General features: G+C 40.5%; 1 protein-coding gene across 3 annotated transcripts; it reads right to left on the bottom strand.

Annotated features, from left to right (window-relative positions):
• Positions 1 to 4,456: 4,456 nt before the first annotated feature.
• Positions 4,457 to 15,677, bottom strand: LOC119898118 (1-acylglycerol-3-phosphate O-acyltransferase ABHD5-like). 3 transcript variants are annotated; one of them, XM_038712281.1, is made up of 8 exons: positions 15,519 to 15,673; positions 14,872 to 14,952; positions 13,710 to 13,795; positions 12,091 to 12,466; positions 8,264 to 8,418; positions 7,527 to 7,638; positions 7,183 to 7,369; positions 4,457 to 6,140 (listed from the first exon to the last, which is right to left on the bottom strand). In XM_038712281.1, the coding sequence occupies exons 1-8, from the start codon at positions 15,548 to 15,550 to the stop codon at positions 6,051 to 6,053; spliced, it is 1,119 nt and encodes a 372-aa protein (XP_038568209.1). In that variant the 5' UTR covers positions 15,551 to 15,673; the 3' UTR covers positions 4,457 to 6,050. The 3 variants fall into 3 exon arrangements, with proteins under 3 accessions (XP_038568209.1, XP_038568208.1, XP_038568210.1); XM_038712280.1 differs by lacking the exon at positions 4,457 to 6,140 and adding an exon at positions 6,371 to 6,490 and having other exon boundaries at positions 15,519 to 15,677; XM_038712282.1 differs by lacking the exons at positions 4,457 to 6,140; positions 15,519 to 15,673 and adding exons at positions 6,371 to 6,490; positions 15,238 to 15,411.
• Positions 15,678 to 20,266: the final 4,589 nt, after the last annotated feature.

The raw sequence follows: 20,266 nt of genomic DNA, 5'->3' as shown, positions 1-20,266 counted from the left end.
GTGCCCCTCAGCTGTCGCAGCACGCCACTACGTCTGTCTACTGCAGTTTTTGCAGCAACTCCTGGTGAACCTAGCATACATACTGAAGTGCGCTCAATGTGCTTCAGTAATCTTCCCTGGCAAAGGCACTCAAATATGCACGAATACCACCTCCTTTATCGATTATCTTGAATGTGAATGATCATTAATCGTGTTGAAGATAGCAGTAGTGATGCTGAATAATTCAGGCAAAAGTACAGCAGAGTGCTTTGTAGTGAAAGGCTGATGCACCAACATTTATGAATCCAGACTCCAAGAGGAAAGCGAGACAAAGTCACAGTCTATATGGTAATGCAGTTTATGTGTGTGTTTACACGTGTGTGTGTTTTGTGTGCTTGGTAAGTCACAGAAGGTCTGGCCTGCCTGAGGGGCAGTACTCACGGCTTGGTGTGAAAGATATGGGGGTGGCACTGCCGCACAGCCTGAGAGGATACACTGTCTGAGGTCTGAGATGGAGGGAGGATGGGTGGGAGAGAGAGAGAGAGAGAGAGAGAGAGAGAGGGAGAGAGAGGGAGAGAAAGATATATCCACGCATACACACAGGCAGCTGGGAAGCGCCTGATAGAGATAGGGGGAACAGAGAAAGAGTGAGGAGAGGAGAAGGGAGGGAGATAAGCGCCTTAGAGGGTGGGAAAGATAACGACAGATAGGGAAAGCAGCATGGAGGCCGAAAGTGAGCAAGCGAGACAGACACAGGAAGAGAATGAGAGAGATATAGAGGAGGCGAGAGGCTGAATTTAATAAATTAGATCAGGCGCCTTGCCGGTTTCCTAGCAACCCAGACAAGACGAGCCTGGTCTGGCCTGGTCTGTGCTCCAGAGTAAAGGTCTTTCTCCTCCGCCTCTTCTTCCATCTCCCTCTGCCTTTCTTCCTCCCCCTCCTCCTCCTCCTCCTCCGCTCAGTCATATCAGCACTGGACACAATCACTGTCCCAGTCATTGTTACAGACGAGTATATTTAGAAGCAGATGCATGTTCTGAAGTAAAATGGTGCCACAGATTTACAACTCAGATACGTACAGGAAACAGGCCTGGTTGTTTACTGCAGTGGTTCTCAAAGTCTCACTGGATCCCATCCATAAGTAACACAATGACAGAACGTATGAACATGTTAGTCATCCAGGTTTCATCCACTCTATGTTAGAAAACATCTAAAAGCAAACACCCTATCAGATTGGCGACCCTGGGCCAAAATCTTATCAAATGGTGGTCCGTGGTCTAATCTGTGAGGGACTACTAAGGAGACTGAATGAAGAAAGGAGATTTTTAATAATATTTCTAAGGGCTGATAAACCAAATTACTGATTGAAGTTTATCTTTTACACATGCAACGTACAGCATAACAGTGGAACATAATTCATTGCCTTGAACATCTACTTATATCTATCTATCTATATCAACATCTACTTGATAATATATGGTTTTTATTATTATTATTTTGCATTCAGTAAAGGGTAATTTCAATATTTTTAAACCCGGGCCCTATTTTCTCATATTTTGGGATTGAAATGACTAGAACAAAAAGTTTTCGTGTAGGAATCCGTGCAGGAGCAGACTTCAGCCAGCAGCCGCAAACCAGCTGCAGTGGCTGCAACGAATTCCGTCAAAATTCCGTCCACAGAAATTGCTTCTTTTTGCCTTCAGACTGTTGACTGACTTTATTTCCTAACTTTATTCCAACTCAACAAATTCCTCTCTCCAACTGACGTTTCCACCATTTCCATCTTCCTGCATCAACCACTACTCCAGTCACTAGTATTATTTTTTTTTCAGCTTTTTTTAGTGCGGTGACATAAGTTGTGTCAAGGGTTTTCGAGAATCATTTTCCGGTAGCAGTCTGCCCTATTCTGTCTTGTTTGAACATACAGACAGCTTACACCAGACCTCCATCATCATGGTAACAATAAACACATGCTTAATGTTGTGAAGCGGTCGCTGTTTGGTTAGATTTAGGCACCAAAACCACTTGGTTAGGTTTAGGAAAAGATCATGAGTAAGTTTAGTTAGTCATTCACGTGATGTTGACTTTTGTTTTCACATCCAGTGTGACCGAACCACAAACAGTGATCTCCCTGGTGAAACGTCTGTTCTTGACCCGTCCATCTGGTTACTGGTGGAGGTTTTCATTGGCCTACTGTGCGAGTAGCTGAGAAAGAAAATGGTCAAGCTGCATGCCTGCTACTATCAGCTCTCTCTTCACATGTGGAGGATCACTGTGAGCACATCACAGCAAAGCAAACAGGCAAGACGGGCTCAGATCTGATGGTTACAGAAGTCTGCTGGAGAAGCTTGAAGCCATGACACAGCAAAACGAACAATTTCTAAATGACTGAAAGTGCAGCGCTTTGCTTTGCTCTCTTCTCTACCTCAGAGGATCAGTGGCCTTCATTTGGACTAGTTTTTCTGAAAATAATTCACCTCCCATTTGATTTTACCGTTACTGGATGATTGCTTGAAAACTCCAGCTCCAGTAATCAATCCTGTGATTCATCAGTGGGATATAATCAGATAGTGACTCACAGGTCTGTAGCGGCCCCACCCTGCCATGTTGTGTTTAATGGTCTCATGTCAGAGGAAGGGTGGCATTAATGTAGCTTTATAGTGGGTACCCTGAGGTGGGATCCAAGTTAATAGCTTGATATCCAACTAATGCCACTGATAAACCACCAAAGGCGGCTCTAGTTTTGCAGTCTTAGTGGGTGGGGATGCATTTTTATATATAAGCAGTCAGCTGAGGCTCCAAATAAATTCTCAATACCTTGTATGATGTAATATTCTTACAAATGCAGTCTTGATGAAGTTCCTTAATGAAATAAATGAGATTCATTCTGTTTCCAAGGCTATACAACAGCTACTGTACCACCAAGAGGAGACTTCATTACACCCACCTCAATCATTCTCCAAACAGCTGAGTGGGACAAAACTGCCCCCACCGGCTCCGTATGACTTGGAAATACTTTCACATGAGCTTGCATATTTCGGCTGCATCGATCAAAGAGCAGAGAGAATAAAAACAGATAGGATGTCTTTTACGATCAATATCCGTGTTAATGTAGAGTCCGGATCTAAGGATGGAAACAGTGGTGGTGGTGATTTGGGGGGGCAAAGTACATCCTCCCATCCTCAGTTCATCTAACACTCCCTGTTCCAGAGCTGCATTCACTGCTCTTCCTCGCTATCCTCAGACGCCCTTTTTTGGTAATTGGCATTGTGGAAACATCTCTCATGTCACATGTCAGTTTCCGACTGCTTTCCCTGCAAATTGAATAAAAACCTGGAAATGAGTGGAGATATTAGCGCAAAAGACGGAAGACATTTCCACAAGCTCCTCATCTCCCCATCTGCATATGAGTGCTCTCTAGTGGCAGTGAGGGGAAACACAAACACAGGGGAATCATTTCTCTCCCTGGCAGAGGGCTGACAGCTCTGAAATGATAAGGGGAGCTGGAGGAAAAATATTGATTCATCTTGCTCCATTAAAATGAAAAGCAAAAGAGAGGGAAAGGCAGAAAGTGTTGCATCGTAGATTAAACACATGATGCAAACACAAGTTAGACCTACATTATTCACGCGTGACAGAAGACAGAGAAGCAAGTGAACCATTTTATCTGTGTTTACATTTAAAAATACGGCAGGAATAGGAGGGCTGTCACTTGAGGCAACATTTTTTGGGAGCAAAATAATTTGCGCAACATTTTTATACGTCTACAATACGTATTAAACAAGTAACTCAAGAAACTCAGTAAAAATTCAGAGACATATCTCCCTTTGACAAATCAGCTCCAATATTAACGCTGCCGTGCAGACAGTTTTCTGTGAAACAGCCTCTGTAAACTCTGAGTTCATGTTACAGACACAGATTACATTAGATCATTTCAATTAGGAAATTAACTATGTAAAATAAGAGGTAGAGGTAGAAGCCTTTCCACTGGTTTCTTTAATATGTAGATGATTTTATTTTCAGTGACTGACTTGAAGGGGCACTCCAGTGAATTAGTATTGCACTTAAATTAAATTAGGAGACTTGAAAAAGACAAATAAAAAAATATGTCAAACTCAACGCAGCAGATCAAGAAATCCTGATTTTTAGTATAGTATAGTCATAACTCAGTTTCCTTTCTGTTGTACTTTTGTAGTGTACATGGCCAAGCCGAGATAACCCTGATGACATAAACATTCATTCAACAGGCAATACTTTTTCAGACTTTAGAAAGTTGCCCCACAGCCACAGAAGACATTACAGAGAGAGACAGTGAAACTGGAGTTTTGTCAGTTAAAATAAATAAATACAGAATTGACATTTTTGACTCAAATCACTAATAACTTCCAGCCTTGGAACATAACCTTGTTCAACAGTATGTTGACTAGTCAATTTTACGGATGGTAGAGAAAATAAAACATATTGTTGCTTTTTTTTTATATTTTTGTTTTAAAACAGATTTTTTATTTATTTATTTATTTGATGGCAGAGTCTAGCTCTAAAGTTGAAAAGATGACATTAACTGTCATCTTAAAAAGTGCCCTGTGAAACCTTTCTGCTGCGGGCTCAAGTGAGCTGTCATGTCTAAGTATGTGCACATACACCAACAACATCGAGCTGAATATGGACAGAACCTTGTTCTAAAGACGGAGGAGAGAGAAAGAAAAAGTGACTGGTTTGGTGCCCATCTAATCCACTTTAATTGATGCTTTTCAAATCTTGCTTCTAAATGATTTTTTTAGGCTTAATTTCTATTTGGAAAAAATTATTAAGTGTGAACAGTACTATTGAGGGTTTGTGAAAAAAAACAAATAACCAAAGGCTAATATGCAGGTGGCCATTGTTACAATAATACTGTTTGGATCAGCACTGGTCAGCAGAACATCTAAGGAACCCCTAAATGCTACGTATATAAAACAGTTAAATATAGAGTATGACAGGCTTCTACTTAGAATTCAATTACACATTCAAATGGTTTAACATGTTTTTTTGTAGACAGCTCACATTCACTATTAACACGAATTAAATTAACTTTTGAGATAGAAAGAAAAGCCAAAAACAAGCACAGGGCGCTGTAAAATAAATTATTCTTGGCAGCAGATAAATCCAGAGCTGCTTCCTAGTGCTGACACAGTGATGTACTAAAGAGTACGCCTCCTGTCTGTATCAGGATCCTATGAGAAAACCACAAGCGACAGGTTGAGCGCTGTACAGGAAATACCTATCACATGACACTGTAACTGAGCTTTTTGTAAGAAATTTATTTATTTCCAGGATAAAAACCCCTTGAGATGGACCATCTCGTTTTCGAGGGGGTTCTTTTTCAATGCACTGACACTGATTCTGTTACATACAATTTAAGGCGTGGCCAAATATATCATGATATAATATTAGAAATTACTCTCTACAATATTGAGTCTTGTATTTTTTAACAAAAAATATGGATACAAAGTTTAAAATATAACAATACACTTTTTTGATAAGTGAAATGAGTGAAATGATGTTTTCATGTTTGGATCAGACGACTACAGGAGCTATAAAAGGCCACTTATGGGCAATAACGTTCATTCCCGGAACACTGAGGCTTTGTGGTTTTGGGTTCAGCAGAGTTATTTGAATTTCAAAAGCCCTCCTTCCACTATCAATCGTTTGATCAAGAGGCTGCAGCACCACCTACTGTATGCGTGTCTCGCACAGAGTAATGTAAAAGAAGCATGTGATGCTGGCCCACGGGCATTATTTGATAATTATCGGAATGCTGGTAAATCACATTAAAAAGGGGACTTGATCAGTGGTGTCAGCTCAGGGCCTGTATTCACCAAATTTCTGAGAATATCACTAAATCAGCGGTCAGGTGACAGGAACTTCAGCGTGTCATGACGCATTCGTCAAACGCAGATCACTGCTCCTTGTAAATGTATTCTATGTACAATGACTCCTTATTCCTGCTTTGAGGAAGTGCTACTAAAGTGATATCTGTTGTTGGTGCTCCCCTTTTTCTCCAAAGTTCAGTAACCAGGCTCGTCTCTGCTTCAGTCCACTTTATCACACACTTGCAAAACTCTGTGGTTGAAGTCCTCTGGCTGGTCAGCGTATACGTAGTGTCCGGCTCCTCGGATCGTCTGCAGGGAGGACCGAGAACAGGAAGGGAAGCGGGTGATTAAAACAGGAGGCAATAGAGGGTATGCGTTGATGTCACTTCCCCTTCCGGAAGATGCTGGACTGAGTGGCAAAACATCTGTTACCATGGCTGCGTTTAGCAAACCAGGAGAAAAACAAGTGATTATTTGCTCAAATTAAAGGCAGTGGCACTCGACAGTGATCCTTACTGCTTACCAAAGAACCGGCGGTCCTGCTCTTTCCCATTTTAGATGTGTTGTTTGTGTTTTAGCTGATTAAAGCTAACACTGCTGCTCGTCTTTCTGCCACTGCCAGTGAGCGTAAAAGCGTTCTGTGACATCACGCGCATACCCTATATATACAAAAGATATATATATATATATATATGAAATCTTTTCCCATAATTCTTTAACAACACAATGCCTACCACAGAGAATCATTTGATCCTCTTTTTACATCTATCTTACATCTATCAACATATTGCTGATTATCAGTGGCAGGGAAGGAAGATCCATTGCATGCAGCTATTTTATCAAGTTATTTCTGGGATTTAAAGAACAGGAGCTAAAAATGATTTTGTCAGACAGCTGAACGATTCCATTATTATAACATGGTAGAATTAGAAGAAACAATTGTAGGTTAATAGTTCAGTTATATTACTCTAATAATGACAATTATGACAGTGTGATGAGAGTATATTTACAACATAGGAGCGTTAATAATGTTAATACGGTCAATAATTTAGTACAAATGGAAAGCGTATTTTCAATTGATTTCCCCAATAATAACCACAAGTTTGCCAATTAAATAAAAAAATATTAATTAATACAATTTGCATTATATAAACTATGATTAAAATACCACACCACTATATTTTCCCTCTCATTATCAGGTAAAAGCAGAGGAGGTTAAAGTTCAGAAAGCTGGTACATCCAACAGGAACTCATTCGCAGGAAAAGTAGCAGGAAAAATATATAAAGTCACAATAGGGCACAGGTTAGAAGTATGTGCACTTCCCTCTCTCTCATCCAACCATGAACTTACTATGATCTCCACATGAGACTGTGGCCTCATCTCTTTGATGGTGCTGCCTGAGTTGCTGTCTATTCTGGAGCGGGATCCGTAGAAGATGGTGATGGGGATCTCAGGCTGAAGCTGGTCCATCCTCTGCAACATCGGCCTCTTTGCCCAGCCGTAGGGAACGGTCATACTCTTAAAAGCTGTTTCCCCACTGTCATAATACAGAAGAATAATTAACACAGCACAGGCCAGAAAATGTTGATGACAAGGCATGACGTTACTTAGTAAAACTCTCAAAGGTACTGAATACATTGCAGTTACTAAGACAGGTAGCAGCAATGATGCTCGACAGGGAAACAGAGACAGACCTGGGGGTTTGCACGTTCAGGTGGTAGATGTACTCTGACACAGTATTGTCACTGAACATGGAGCAGAACTTCCTCTTGAAGTCAGGTCTCAGAGTCTGGACCAAAGTGGGGCCTGCAGGGGCCACAGAAGAGGCACTCTGTGTCAAAACCACGCATGTAGCCATTAAGAGACGAGGCTGCTTCATTACTTTTGACATGGTTATTAACAACGGGGAGGGCTGGAGGGCACAAAAAAAAAAGGAACCACGGTTTGACTTGATTTCTCTTCTGGATCAAAACATTAGAAATCAGCTTTAGTGGAACTGTTGTGCTCATCAGAAGACTAGTTTGGATTAGTAGTCAAACTAGTTTCCTGTATATTATAAGAACACATACATTAAGAACAATTATAAAAAAATCTCTCAGCTAATAGAACCAAACCATTGTAATCATGCTGTGATTCAACCATACAGTCACGTTATTATTAACACATTTTCATTTCATACTGCATTTATTTTCATATTTCTCATTAATTTTCTCTCTGTAAGCTCCAGATGCTCAGCTACTCTTTCACATACCCTGCATTGATATTCCTCTCATTTTCATCTAAATAAACAGTTCTATGACGATATTGTGTCACTACCCCCTTTCCCCTCAGGGACCATTAAGGTTTCATCTAATCTTGCTGATAAAAACAGGTTAGAGGTCTCTGCTGTGGTACATTGCTATCTTATACCACCTTGTTGCTCCAGTCTTACCCAGTGGGCCGACCAGTCTCAGGCCAGCCAGCGGGTTGAAGGGACTGAACATGGCCCCTAGGGCTTTGATCCATACCGGGATGGGCTGGTCTGCCTCTGCTGAGTCCGGGCGCTCAGGAAATCCCCAGGGCTCCACCAGCATTATGTGCTTCACTCTGTAGGCCAGAGACAAAGAAATAAAATACACATTTTCCTGCTATCTGGGTTATTTCAAAGTCAAATAGTTTATACAGACCCACAAATATAAATTAACATGATTTAAAGAAATAGTTCAACGACTTGGAAAATTCCCTTATTTGCTCTCATGCCGAGAGTTAGATAAGAAGATGGATGCTAATCTAATATCAGCACTGATTTTTTCAGTTGGATTTTATTTGTACAAAAACCTAACCTGGAGCACTTTCTTAATTTGAAATGTGTCTGAGAGAGAGAAGGTCCTGTACCCTGGTGCATTTTTGGAGTCATTTAACTAAGTTTATAATTTAATAGTACTGTTTTATTATGAACATCCAATTGAATGGACCCCGGGAAGAAAAGCCAGTGTTTGTGCTGGTGCTGATGGGGATCCTAATAAAGAAAGAATTTTCCATTAAAGAAAAATGTTTGTGTATGCGGTCAGTTATAGTTCTTAAACAGAAAGAAAATCGAAATTAGATGGGAAACTTGCCATCGGAGCTTCTCTACTTCCTTTAAATATTAGATATAGGTAGTTTTAATTAGGAATTTAAAATTCCTACAAAATGCTTTAATGTAAAATATCTCTTGCATCACACTTTAGTCTTTTTAGGCCATCAGTCAAGACAGCTATGACTCTGTGGGTTAGCCCCGACTTTAAGACTAGTAACACGGGCATCAGATGATCAGACAGCTTGTTGGAAAACCTCCAGATTAGTTCAATTATCTTAAAGTCGACTTTGTAAAGTGTGATCACACCAGATTTATTATCCGTTACAAGCATCTCTTGTCACCATCACCATGTACACACAAGCTCTAACCACTGTTTACAATGGACGTTTTTGTGACTTTCACTTTAAAGTACATTTATATTACAGTTAAACTGTGCCACATCACCGTGTCTTCACAGTCAGTCTGGTAAGTAAAAGGTTTCCCTAACCAATGGGAATAATGGCCAAAATACAGGCTGTAAAAACTACGGACACATTTATATTTTACAATTGCTCTAATTGACAATTATCACAGAGTCTGCAGTTCCCTTCGGCTCTAAGGAGGTTTTTAGCATCTTTAAGCTCGTTTTTCTGCTTTCCTGGCCAGCAAACATCAAAATAAGACTAAGCTTCTAACAGCCACTGTGATTAGCCTGCCCAGCACCACACGGCAGAAGACGAGGTTGCTGCCAACACCACTTCAACTAAATGCTAATATTCCTCCTTTTTGTGTGAATGGCCAACTGTTTGGGAAACATGTTGACTTCACACAGTGATAATGTCAATCCTGTGTTTTTAGCTTGTTCCACTGCTCCAAAAAGGGTCAAACATCAATTAATTCAGCTTAAAATACAAGCAAAAAAAACAGATTTCAAACCCCACCCCCAGGTTATCCATACATAATGTACATGGAAGAGATAATAATAATTACAAGCTGATCATTTACAGACTTCCTGATTTCTGGTGGTTAATGTCAAATGGCTGTTTGTTTACTTTTACTTAATCTGTCTAATCGTCTGACTGCTGTTTCTTGCCCTGCCTGAATTCTTTCCAACTGCATCACCAACTGTGTCTAACATTACACACCGTACATTTTGTTCCATTATGTTGTCATGTAACCAAACAGCAAACTTTCTCTTTAGGCCATAACATGAACAATGAGCACGGTTCAGCTTAAATAAGGACACGTGTCCTTGATTAAGAGCAACTCATGTTATAACTGAAAGGCCATTTGGAACGCTGAGATAAAAGTAAGAGGACAGGAAGAGGTTTTTTTTTTTTTTTTTGCATTACTGATGAAGGAGGGTGATAAGGGATTGGGGACATTTTATCAGACGTCCCTTGGGGAGAGCTGGGTGCCTGCTGGAAACGCAGCGAGAGGAGATGATTCGGGAGAGATAGAGTCTGGTGGGAGGAGAAAGGCTTGGAGGACACTGCTGTTATCACGGGCTGCCAGCACCTCCAGTCTTACTGCTACAACTATATCCTGTACGCATGTTGGCACCGTTTGTTACAGTCATGTTACCACTAAGAGGGCAGAATCATTATTCAAAAACACTGTTCAATTCAGTCATTTTTCTCTTTCTGGGCAGGGTCAGCGTCTTTGTTCTTTTCTCAATAGACAGGCATGACTAAACTTGACAAAATCAAAGTCCACTACTCGATTATCCTGTGGCTTTCGGCTGTGTTACATGGCCTTCTTTCTTTTTGGCCACTTGGGGGCAGCTGAAACAAGCTGTGAACGTCTTGACCTTTTAAGTTTATATGGCGAATCTGATAGCAAACAGTTGCTGTTTTACACAACCAGCAGATACAAAGCAACATTATCATTCATTTGGAGTCGTGTTTGTGTCCACCTGATGAACGGAAATCCAATATTCACTCTCTTTTGGCTGTTTTTGTTCTCTACCAAAATCATCTGGCTCTTTAGCTGCTAAATGCTCCACCAGCTAGTCTCCGTGTCTGTTTGGTGTTGAGCAGGTAGTGTTCAGTGGGTTTTTAGAGCTTTTTCTCTGAAACCAGCTGCCTGCTGTGGCGAAACTGACACTATAAGGGCGGTGAGAGTGAAGCAGAACAGTAACGTTGTGGCCGGACAGCTTAACACTGAGCTGAAAGTCACTATAAAGCTCCGTAAAGCCGAGGGGAGCTGGAGCTTTACCGATGCTCTGTCCCAGACTCAGTGAGACAAACAGGAGGTAACTTTTTACCATGTGCTTTACAACACTTTATCACATCTGAATCAATTAGTCAATCAATTTATTAGTTGATAACTACTTTAATAATCAATTAATTGTTTATGTAATTTTTAAAAGAAAAAAAACAAACATCCTCTGTCCTCATCTTAAGCGTGGGAACAATTTTAACATTTTATTGACGTTCCTGTGATAATTTTAATAATATAAAAATGTGTCTGCATCACCAACCGCTGCACCTAACAATAATTAATTATTTAATGACAACAATAAAAATTTTGAATGAGCTCCTGTAAATAGTGCAAGACTCCGGCAAGATAAGAGGAGGCGGACTCTGTGTTTCCATCGGTGATGCTTGGTGCTCAAACCCAGTCAGAGTGGACACTGTTTCCCAAATGACTTTTTCTACACTGACACCACTATCTTGTTGCAACTGTTTACATTATTGCAGATTCAAAAAAATGCACTGCAGAAATATTTCCTGGCTGTATCAATATATGTATACAAATATCTGTATATTTTGTTTTATTTATTTTATATGTGACCATATTCTAATATACATTTAATTATCTGTGTTCTGTGTGTTTAGCATGAAGGGACTATAAAATTTAACAACCACCTTGTGTGGTATAATGACAGATAAACTACTTTGATACCTTGAAAATACTCTTACCTATAAGAAAATCTAATAAGACAGCAGAGTAAAAGACGACTCAAGCTCGTGTTGAGATTCTGAACTCAAAATTTTACAAAAGCCTGCCAACCTCTCAGTGTCAGCCAAAAACTCTAATTTGCTTAATGTTTCAGACTAAACTACATCCACACTTCCTGACTTCCTTGGTATAACATTTATCACGTCAAATGCAGCTCTTATCGTCAAGATCAGCATCAAAGGATAAAAGACCCCTTTTAAATTAAAAACAACACAACCCTACAGTGAGATAAGAAAAATCCCATAATCGGCACCCACCTGTCTGGGTATTTAATAGAGTATGAAACAGCCAGGTATCCTCCCAGGTTGTGGCCCAGCAGGATCATGGACTCCAGACCCACTTTAGCCCTCCACTGCTCTAAAGACTCCACAAACTGGTCCTCTGCCTCCTCAGCGTCTGTGGAGAACAGAGGCCGGCTGCTCTGACCGAAGCCCAGCAGGTCCAGGGCAAAGACGGGGCGACGCTGCGAGAGGGCGTCTAGGTTCTGAGCCCAAATGCCCACGCCGCCTCCAAACCCATGGAGCAGAACCATGGGGGTTTTGTCTTTGACATGGTCACTGCTAAAGGTCAGGGTCCAAAGCTGGTTTCCGTTGGAGACTGGGACGGACTGTTTAGAGAAAGTGCTGTTTACACCTGAAAAGAAAGGGAAGAGCAAGGAAAGAGAGTTCATTGGTGAATCTTTAAGACCATGATTCATTGCCAGCTAAACACAGCAGAATCTGTGTGGCAGGGTTGGGGCTTTTGAAGATAAACCTCAATATGTGTTTATATTTCTGAAATGGCTTTACAAAATGATTCTTCAGATCCAAATAATAATAAATAAAACATTTTACACAATTTACTCAAATCAGATGATCACAGATCATAACAAACACATTTTCACTGGATGCTGAATAATTAGGACAGGTGTCGGCTAATAAATCTGACATTGGGCCAAATTTCTTTCAAGCCGTTACATGGCGGCCAGAACATCATTTCAATCAAATTATTTCAAACCCTTGGAAACTCATGTGCACGTTTAGCTCAGTGGGTAGAGTGCGGGACTCCCGTTGGAGGAGTTGTATGATCCAAAATCCAGTGGACTCCCTTGTTAAACAAATTGATTAGCCAATGAGGACACATTTTCACATGCTCGCAATAAAGCGTGTGCTGCAGTGTGTGTGCGCGTCCCGGCGTTTGATCCGCATTCGTAAACCTATGGACACTAATTTTAATTTCCCTGAGGAATTTCAGGGGAATCCAATCACACGTTTACTGAGAGCTTTTCAGAGGTGTTTCAATTAAGCCAGAGACTCTTTCGAATATCCTTCAGAACTTTTCAAAGTAAAAGCTCTCAATAAACTCAAAATGAAGCACTGCTGTAAAAAATGTTCTTGCGCTTTTATTTTGGAAGGCATAATCACTTAAGAGGAAGTGATTATGTGAGTAACATTGTCATGACTGAGATCTAATTCAACATCAGCCACTATAAATTTATTTATTTTTTATTTTTCTGCTATCAAAGCAGTCTGGCCGCGGGACAGATATTGTAGCTGGCGGGCCGGTTCTGGCCTGCGGGCCGCCTATTACCGACCACTGAATTAGGATTTACAGTATCTCTTATTATTTTAATCATACAAAATGTACATTTGGTCTAAACTGCTCGATGCTACACACCCTAGTCTCTGGCGATCTAGTCAACTGTGCTACAATTCAGTAGGTGTCCAGTATGAAAGAGTGAGTGAGGGACTGAGAGAATGGGCCACAGTTGGGTAGAGCACGGCCACGGTTCCTGCTCACACTGTCCAAAAGTAGAATATATCGTAGAGATGAAGTCGTATTATCTAATTATTACTCTTTTCATAAATGAACCCCCATCAGAGAAGGAGATCCTTACATCGTAGCATCTTGTCCTCTGCGGTCTGTAGCTGGATCTGGGAGGTGGGACACCATGACGGCAGCCAGCTGGGGATCCAGCACCACCTACGCAGACAGAAAAACTTCATCAGGTTCATCAGCATCATCTTTATGAACTGCAGAAAGGACACGATGTCACTGCAGTGTGCGACTAAAACAGCGTTGGGGTTTAAGATATATAATCTATATTGAAAAGAGCATGATGACAGCACATGGACCGAATGTTAGCATGTTTGAGAGCATCACATCTGATGTCCTCTGCATCTGCTGCTCAGTGTGGGTTCCTCTTAAAACAAAGGGTGCTTTCTAATTTCATAGGCAGGCTCTGTTGACGCAATGTGGTTTAGGGGACAGAACATTGGAAAGCTGAAAAACACAAAAACAGCAAACACAAACACTGACCGATGATCACAGTCATCTTTTGGTTCTTTGTTTAATCTCTTTGTCATTACGTAAGTCAAATAAAATACTTTATTTTCAACAGAATGTTCTTTTTATATGGTGGTTCATCAGGCAGCAGAACCCCCTCTGTGACAATGTGTGGAGATGCCAAAAAGTACTTGTACAGGAACAGGTGTCAATAGAGAGGTGTTTCTAATATTTTTTCTACCCTCATTAATATGAATGAGACAATTAAAATATCAGAAACACCTCCCAGTATAACATAATAGCAGCACAAACTACAGCCTCCAAAATAGTTTCAATAAAAACTTAACTTTTTTTTAACCATTTAATAAGATTATTTATTTATTTATTGCAGAGCTGTTAGACTGAACTGATTTTATCTACTGTAGGTGCACATAATAAACTGGCATTATTTAAATACAATGTTTGCCAATTGCTGGAAAGCGCATTATGTCAGTTCTCCAGTATGTTACAGGTTCTTGTTCTCTACCATCAGTAAGCTCACTTGAGCCCAGTGAGTAAAAGATCTGATTGTGGGAACATCTATATTAAAAATCCCTTCCAGACATGTTTTTAAGCAGAATAATTATTTGTGCCTTATGTGTTTATGTGTTTTTCTTCACATAAAACTTCAAATAACTCCTAAAATAACAGCAACATCTTCTTCTCTCTCATTAAAAAAATAAAATAAAATAAATCCAGGATCCATGAATGTGCAAGTATTTTTAATGACTTACTTTATTGTGGTGTCCACGTAGCCCCACACACTGCTGACCAGACTGTGAACACCGACAGCAGACAGCATTCTCTGAACAACCCTGAAGCCAGAACAAAATGAAACAACTAGTGAATGGGGGCAAAGGACAGTGACAGATAAAGGAGGGGTTAACGTTACTGTACTGTGGTAACTTGTGTCTTTCTTCCTCAGTTCCTGGTAGTTAACTTCCTCTAAACCATCATCTGTGGCAGATAGAGTTTTTAAATGTACAAGTGCACGCTGGAAAAACATTATACTCGAGGTATCTTCGACACAGGAAGAGCATAAAACCCCTTCCTTCAGTATCAAGCCACCCTCCTCTGGGCACCGTGTTAGTTTTGTTTACCTTCAGGGTCACTGACAACAGCACGTTTTTTAAAACATATTTAACGTGTTTAACATGCACGACCTTGTTAAAGCAGGTTAAAATATACCGATGCTTAAGAAGTTATAGACACGTTAAAAATGAACAATGTTTTAACCAGTTAAATGCTCGTTTGAAAATAAAAAAAGTTAGACACGCGTTTAACGACAACAACACGCAGGTGTTACGCAGAATGACGACACGCTGAATATCGCTCGCGTTACTTTACTTTCACAAACACGCGTCTGGAGGGAGACACTCACCCTGCGTGTCCTGTCGCCGCTTGCTCGGCCATCCCGCAACAACACCGCCGGTACTCCACCAACCGTCTGTGGTACCCCCGCGGTCACATGGCGTGAAAGACTATGACGTAGACATGGTTGAACGCATTTGATTTGTTGCTTGAGGTACCGTTAAATCCACCGAGCGGTGCCTTTGCAGCTCTTTGCCGTCCACGGCGGTTCTGTCCCCGCTCATCGCAGCGTTTCTTTTCTTGTCCGTAACGCAAAACAAGCGCACCCACCCACAGAGCGTGAGACAGTGCGGAAGTAGCTTTTCTGTCAAAACATCTAGGTTCCGCAGAGGAGAGAGCTTTGGTAAGTGCTGAAATTACCTTATTAGTTTTCTTTTGCTAAAGCTTTGCGCATGCTAAACATCACACAAGGTTATCTTGTGTTCGCCGACTGCTTTTCTTACACACTAAAATGTTATATTTAGAACAAAACCGCAGTCTTGCAGGATGAGTCACCATTACCTTAAAGTCATTAAAATGTTATGAACACTGGTTAAACTGCTTACTGAACATCTCTTCTTCCATGTTCATTCAACTAATATTAAGTCTTTTTAAAAAGCCAAAGATAGCTTTAAAAATAAAATTAAGTTTACTCGACTTTTTTAATATTTTAGAATTGATTATAAAAAAATAAAATAAATGATAGTCTGCCTAAACGTCTTTAAACGTATGCATTTGTTAAAGTTTTTGTAGATATAAACCACATGGGACATGGCCCGAGATAATATAATGTGTTAATATAAATATTAAAATTTTCATATTCAAGGTGAAATATGTTGATGAATTAAACCAAACAGACCTGTTTCACAGTAAAAAGTTTGACTTAAAAATGATAATTGCATAAAAAAGCACAGACTGTGTGATTGATGGAATTGTCCGTGGTATCTCACTGACATGGTTTACTGACACGCTCAAATGAGAAGAGTGCCATAATTAATGTTGCTATGACAGGTTAAAATGTGGGCTGTGACAAATGGCCATAGGATCCAACCGCAAAGGTCAGCCACAAGTGGAAAAATATTCTTTGGTCTCACACTAATGAAAAAGGAAATAAAAACAACTGCATCACATTACATTACATTAACTCATTTGGCAGATGCTTTTATCCAAAGCGACTTACATTTGAGGAACAACATACAAGCATCAACAGAGCATCAAATTCAGCACGAGATCTACAACTGACAATACATACTAGTAAGAGCAGCAATAAATACTAGTAAGAGCACATATCACATCAATGGGGTAAATACCTAGGAAGGGAAGTAAGAGTTAACAAAAAGTGCAATCAATACAAGATAATTGTAAGAGGATTGAAGAAGAAGAGCACAGGAAGTGCATGTTAGACATTAGGAGTTAGAGGTGTTATAAGAGGAAGTGTTCTCGGAAGAGATGAGTTTTCAAGAGCTTCTTGAAGTTAGAGAGGGACGCCCCTGCTCTGATGGCGTGCGGTAGCTCGTTCCACCATCGTGGTGTCACAGATGAGAATAGCTTGGACTGGGATTGCTTTGTGTGAAGGGATGGCAGAGCCAGGCGGCGTTCGATAGGAGCTTAGTGGCCGAGAAAGAACGTAAGTTTGTATTATGGAGTTTAGGTAGATGGGTGCAGACCCAGTAGTCACTCTGTATGCAAGCATTAGTGATTCTGGAGGCCACGGGGAGCCAGTGGAGGTCACTCAGTAATGGAGTGACATGAGTCCTTTTGGGCTGATCAAAAACCAGATGTGCTGCTGCGTTCTTAACCATTTGTAAGGATTTCACAGCACAAGCTGGAGGACCTTCTAGGAAGGCATTGCAATAGTCGAGGCGAGAGATAACCATGGCCTGTACCAGAAGCTGGGTGTCATACTGAGTGAGGTGGGGCCTGATTTTTCTTATGTTGTATAGAGCAAAGCGGCATGACCGAGAGACAGCAGCAACAGGGTCTGAAAAGGACAGCTGGTCATCGATCATGACACCCAAGTTTCTCACCACCTGGGTTGGAGTGATGGTTGAGGAGTCAATTTGTAGTTTGATGTTATGGTGGATAGATTACTTGGCTGAAATGACCAAGAGTTCAGTGCACAAAAGGCCTATTTCTCTCAAATATTGTTCACAAATCTGTGAAAATCTGTGTTAGTGAGCACTTCTCCTTTGCCGAGATAAACCACCCACCTCACAGGTGTGGCATATCAAGATGCTGATCAGACAGCATCGGGATTGCACAGGTGTGCCTCAGACTGGCCGCAATAAAAGGCCACTTGAAAATGTGCTTGAAAAAGGAGATTGCTGCTGACCTGCCTTTCAGATCCTAATATACTGCCCCCCATGTTCATGTGCTGAATTGTATCTTGCGGATATGTAGCGTTGATTTCTGAAGACGTGCACAACCTAGGCTCCAAAGGAACGCAGGATACGCATGGCCGCCATCTTGCTTACGCAAATGCGTAGTTATAAGCAAGTATATCATAGGGCTGGACCATTTGACCTAAAATCAAAATCAAAATTAATCGAACATTTCACCTCAATTACGATAATTGAACGATTATTTTGTATTTGAATGTGTTGTTTTTTGCCCTCATAGTTCACTGAGGTTTATACTGTAAATATGGTCAATTATTAAAGCTAGGTTTATTTAATTTTTTTGATTCACAGATTTTAAAATCGGTTAGAGGCTCTGAATTTCAGTTTCGATTACTTTTAAATTACTTATCCACCCCTAGTAGATCAGGTCCTTTAGTCTCTGCAATACATTTTGGGCAAACGGTCTAGCAAAAACTGAATAGAGTCGCCCCCTGCTGGCCATTAGAAAGAATGCAGGTTTAAGGCACTTCCTCATTGGCTTCACTTTTCAGACCAGGAGGTTCCTACTTGGTTTCACTGCAGTGCTGCCAATGTCGCTTTCCAACCGGATAAACAGAAATTTAAAAGCATTTACATGTGAGACCATTAATTTAAAGTTAAAACTGAAACAAAATGTGTGTTTCTTTGCTTAATAATATAATTCTTGTCATTATGATTTAACTGGGGAGAAGAGTATACCATACCATTTCACACCTTTGGTGCAGCTTGTAATACATCATCTTTGGTTAGGAGATTTGAGCATCAGGAGTGCTAACCACGTTCTCACGTAACGCAATAAATTCTAAGCTGGCTTGCCAACCGCTGCAGAAGAAGAAAGTGACAAGAAAACATAGCGCCTTTCTCAGAGGGGGCGACTCTTCTGGTTGCAAAAAGAAGTCTGGCTCCATTAGAAATAATGGCAAAATGACCCTACTTCTCACCAGGGGTGGGAATCACCAGAGGCCCCACGATACGACATTATCACGATATTTATGTTGCTGATATTTGATTTTGTTTCTTTTTCCAACTTCCAATTAGGTCCCTAAAGTCAAAATTTTGTCAACATCTGTTTACTCTAAAAAGAAACATTTCTCTGTTTGTTCATATCACTTTTTCAGTCCTCTATATGGTCCTGTTAAGTTTTCTAGTGGACTAAAAAAGCAATAGATTTTATTATTCTAGTACCAAAAAGTTAAAAGTCCCATCTGCAATATAATAAAATATTGATACTTGGCGTCCGTGTATCGATACAGTATTGCCATGGCAAATATCACGATACTATGCTGTATCGATTTTTTTCCCCCCAACCCTACTTCTCATCTGATTTATTACCTCAGTAAACACTTTGCTGATGAGTTTATGGTCTCAGTGTCTAGTTTCATGGCTTCTTCAATACAAAATGATGTTAATTTAGTAAATAATGGTCCCATTTATTTTAAAATAGACCACAAAGCAGAGTATGTTTCGGGGCGGGATTATCTATGATTGACAAGTCGTTACCATGGCGACCTGTCAATCAGGCTAGAGCCGACTCTGTGTAAATTTAACCAGCGCTGTTGAAAAAGCTTATTAGGAGTCGGCTGTTCACTTTCTCTGGTGAGTACGTTTAGTTTTAAGACTGTTGTTCGCTAGATAAAAGTTATCAGCCCTGTTAAAATGACAGTTAACGTGAATTACAGATGCACTCAGCTAAGCAAGCTGGCTAACTCCACACACTTCCTGGTTGCAAAAACTCAACAATAGCTCCGACCTGTCGCCCATACTCGAGGCGTCCATTTCTTATATACAGTCTGTGGATCTAATATACCTTTCGCCAGTCTAGAATGGTTTCATTTGATTGCAGAGTGTTTTGTATGTTGTATGCAAAATCCAGGCAGCTTATAAATGGAATGAGAAATGTTTAGGGAAGCCATGTCTTAGTGCTATCTCAATGATTGAGAGGGGACAAGGGCTGGATAAGGGGCCTGGAAGATGCCAGGATACTGTAGAAATATCTATTAGACTATTTCAGGGCACCCCAGTGGCCTGTTGTCGGGGCCCAGAATTGCTAGTACCACCCCTGCTCGCCAGATCAGATTGCATCAGAATCAGAAACAGGAAAATGGTATTTTGAGAGCTGGCTATTCATTTTTGTCCTCTGTGGGCGACATGGCACTGAGGGCTCTATTTCAACACCATGAATGTAATCAGTTTGAGTCCTGATGTTCTGTAAACAGCACATCCTGGGCTTTCTAGTGATGTCAAACAGATGGGGGTGTGGCCAACATAGCAAATGTTCTTAGTCTTTTCAAAATGGCACACCAACCAGCTTCTATGGCCATAAGGGAAGCTAATGATTTACAAAAACATCATGTTTGTTTTGTTGATAATACTAACAATACAATTTCTAAGATTTTTGAGG

This window comes from Micropterus salmoides, unplaced genomic scaffold (assembly GCF_014851395.1).
Source record: "Micropterus salmoides isolate LMB-PRFRI ecotype aquatic unplaced genomic scaffold, ASM1485139v1 Ms_hic_scaffold_11, whole genome shotgun sequence".
Taxonomy (NCBI): domain Eukaryota; kingdom Metazoa; phylum Chordata; class Actinopteri; order Centrarchiformes; family Centrarchidae; genus Micropterus; species Micropterus salmoides.
This window is presented reverse-complemented; position numbering and strand designations above follow the sequence as displayed.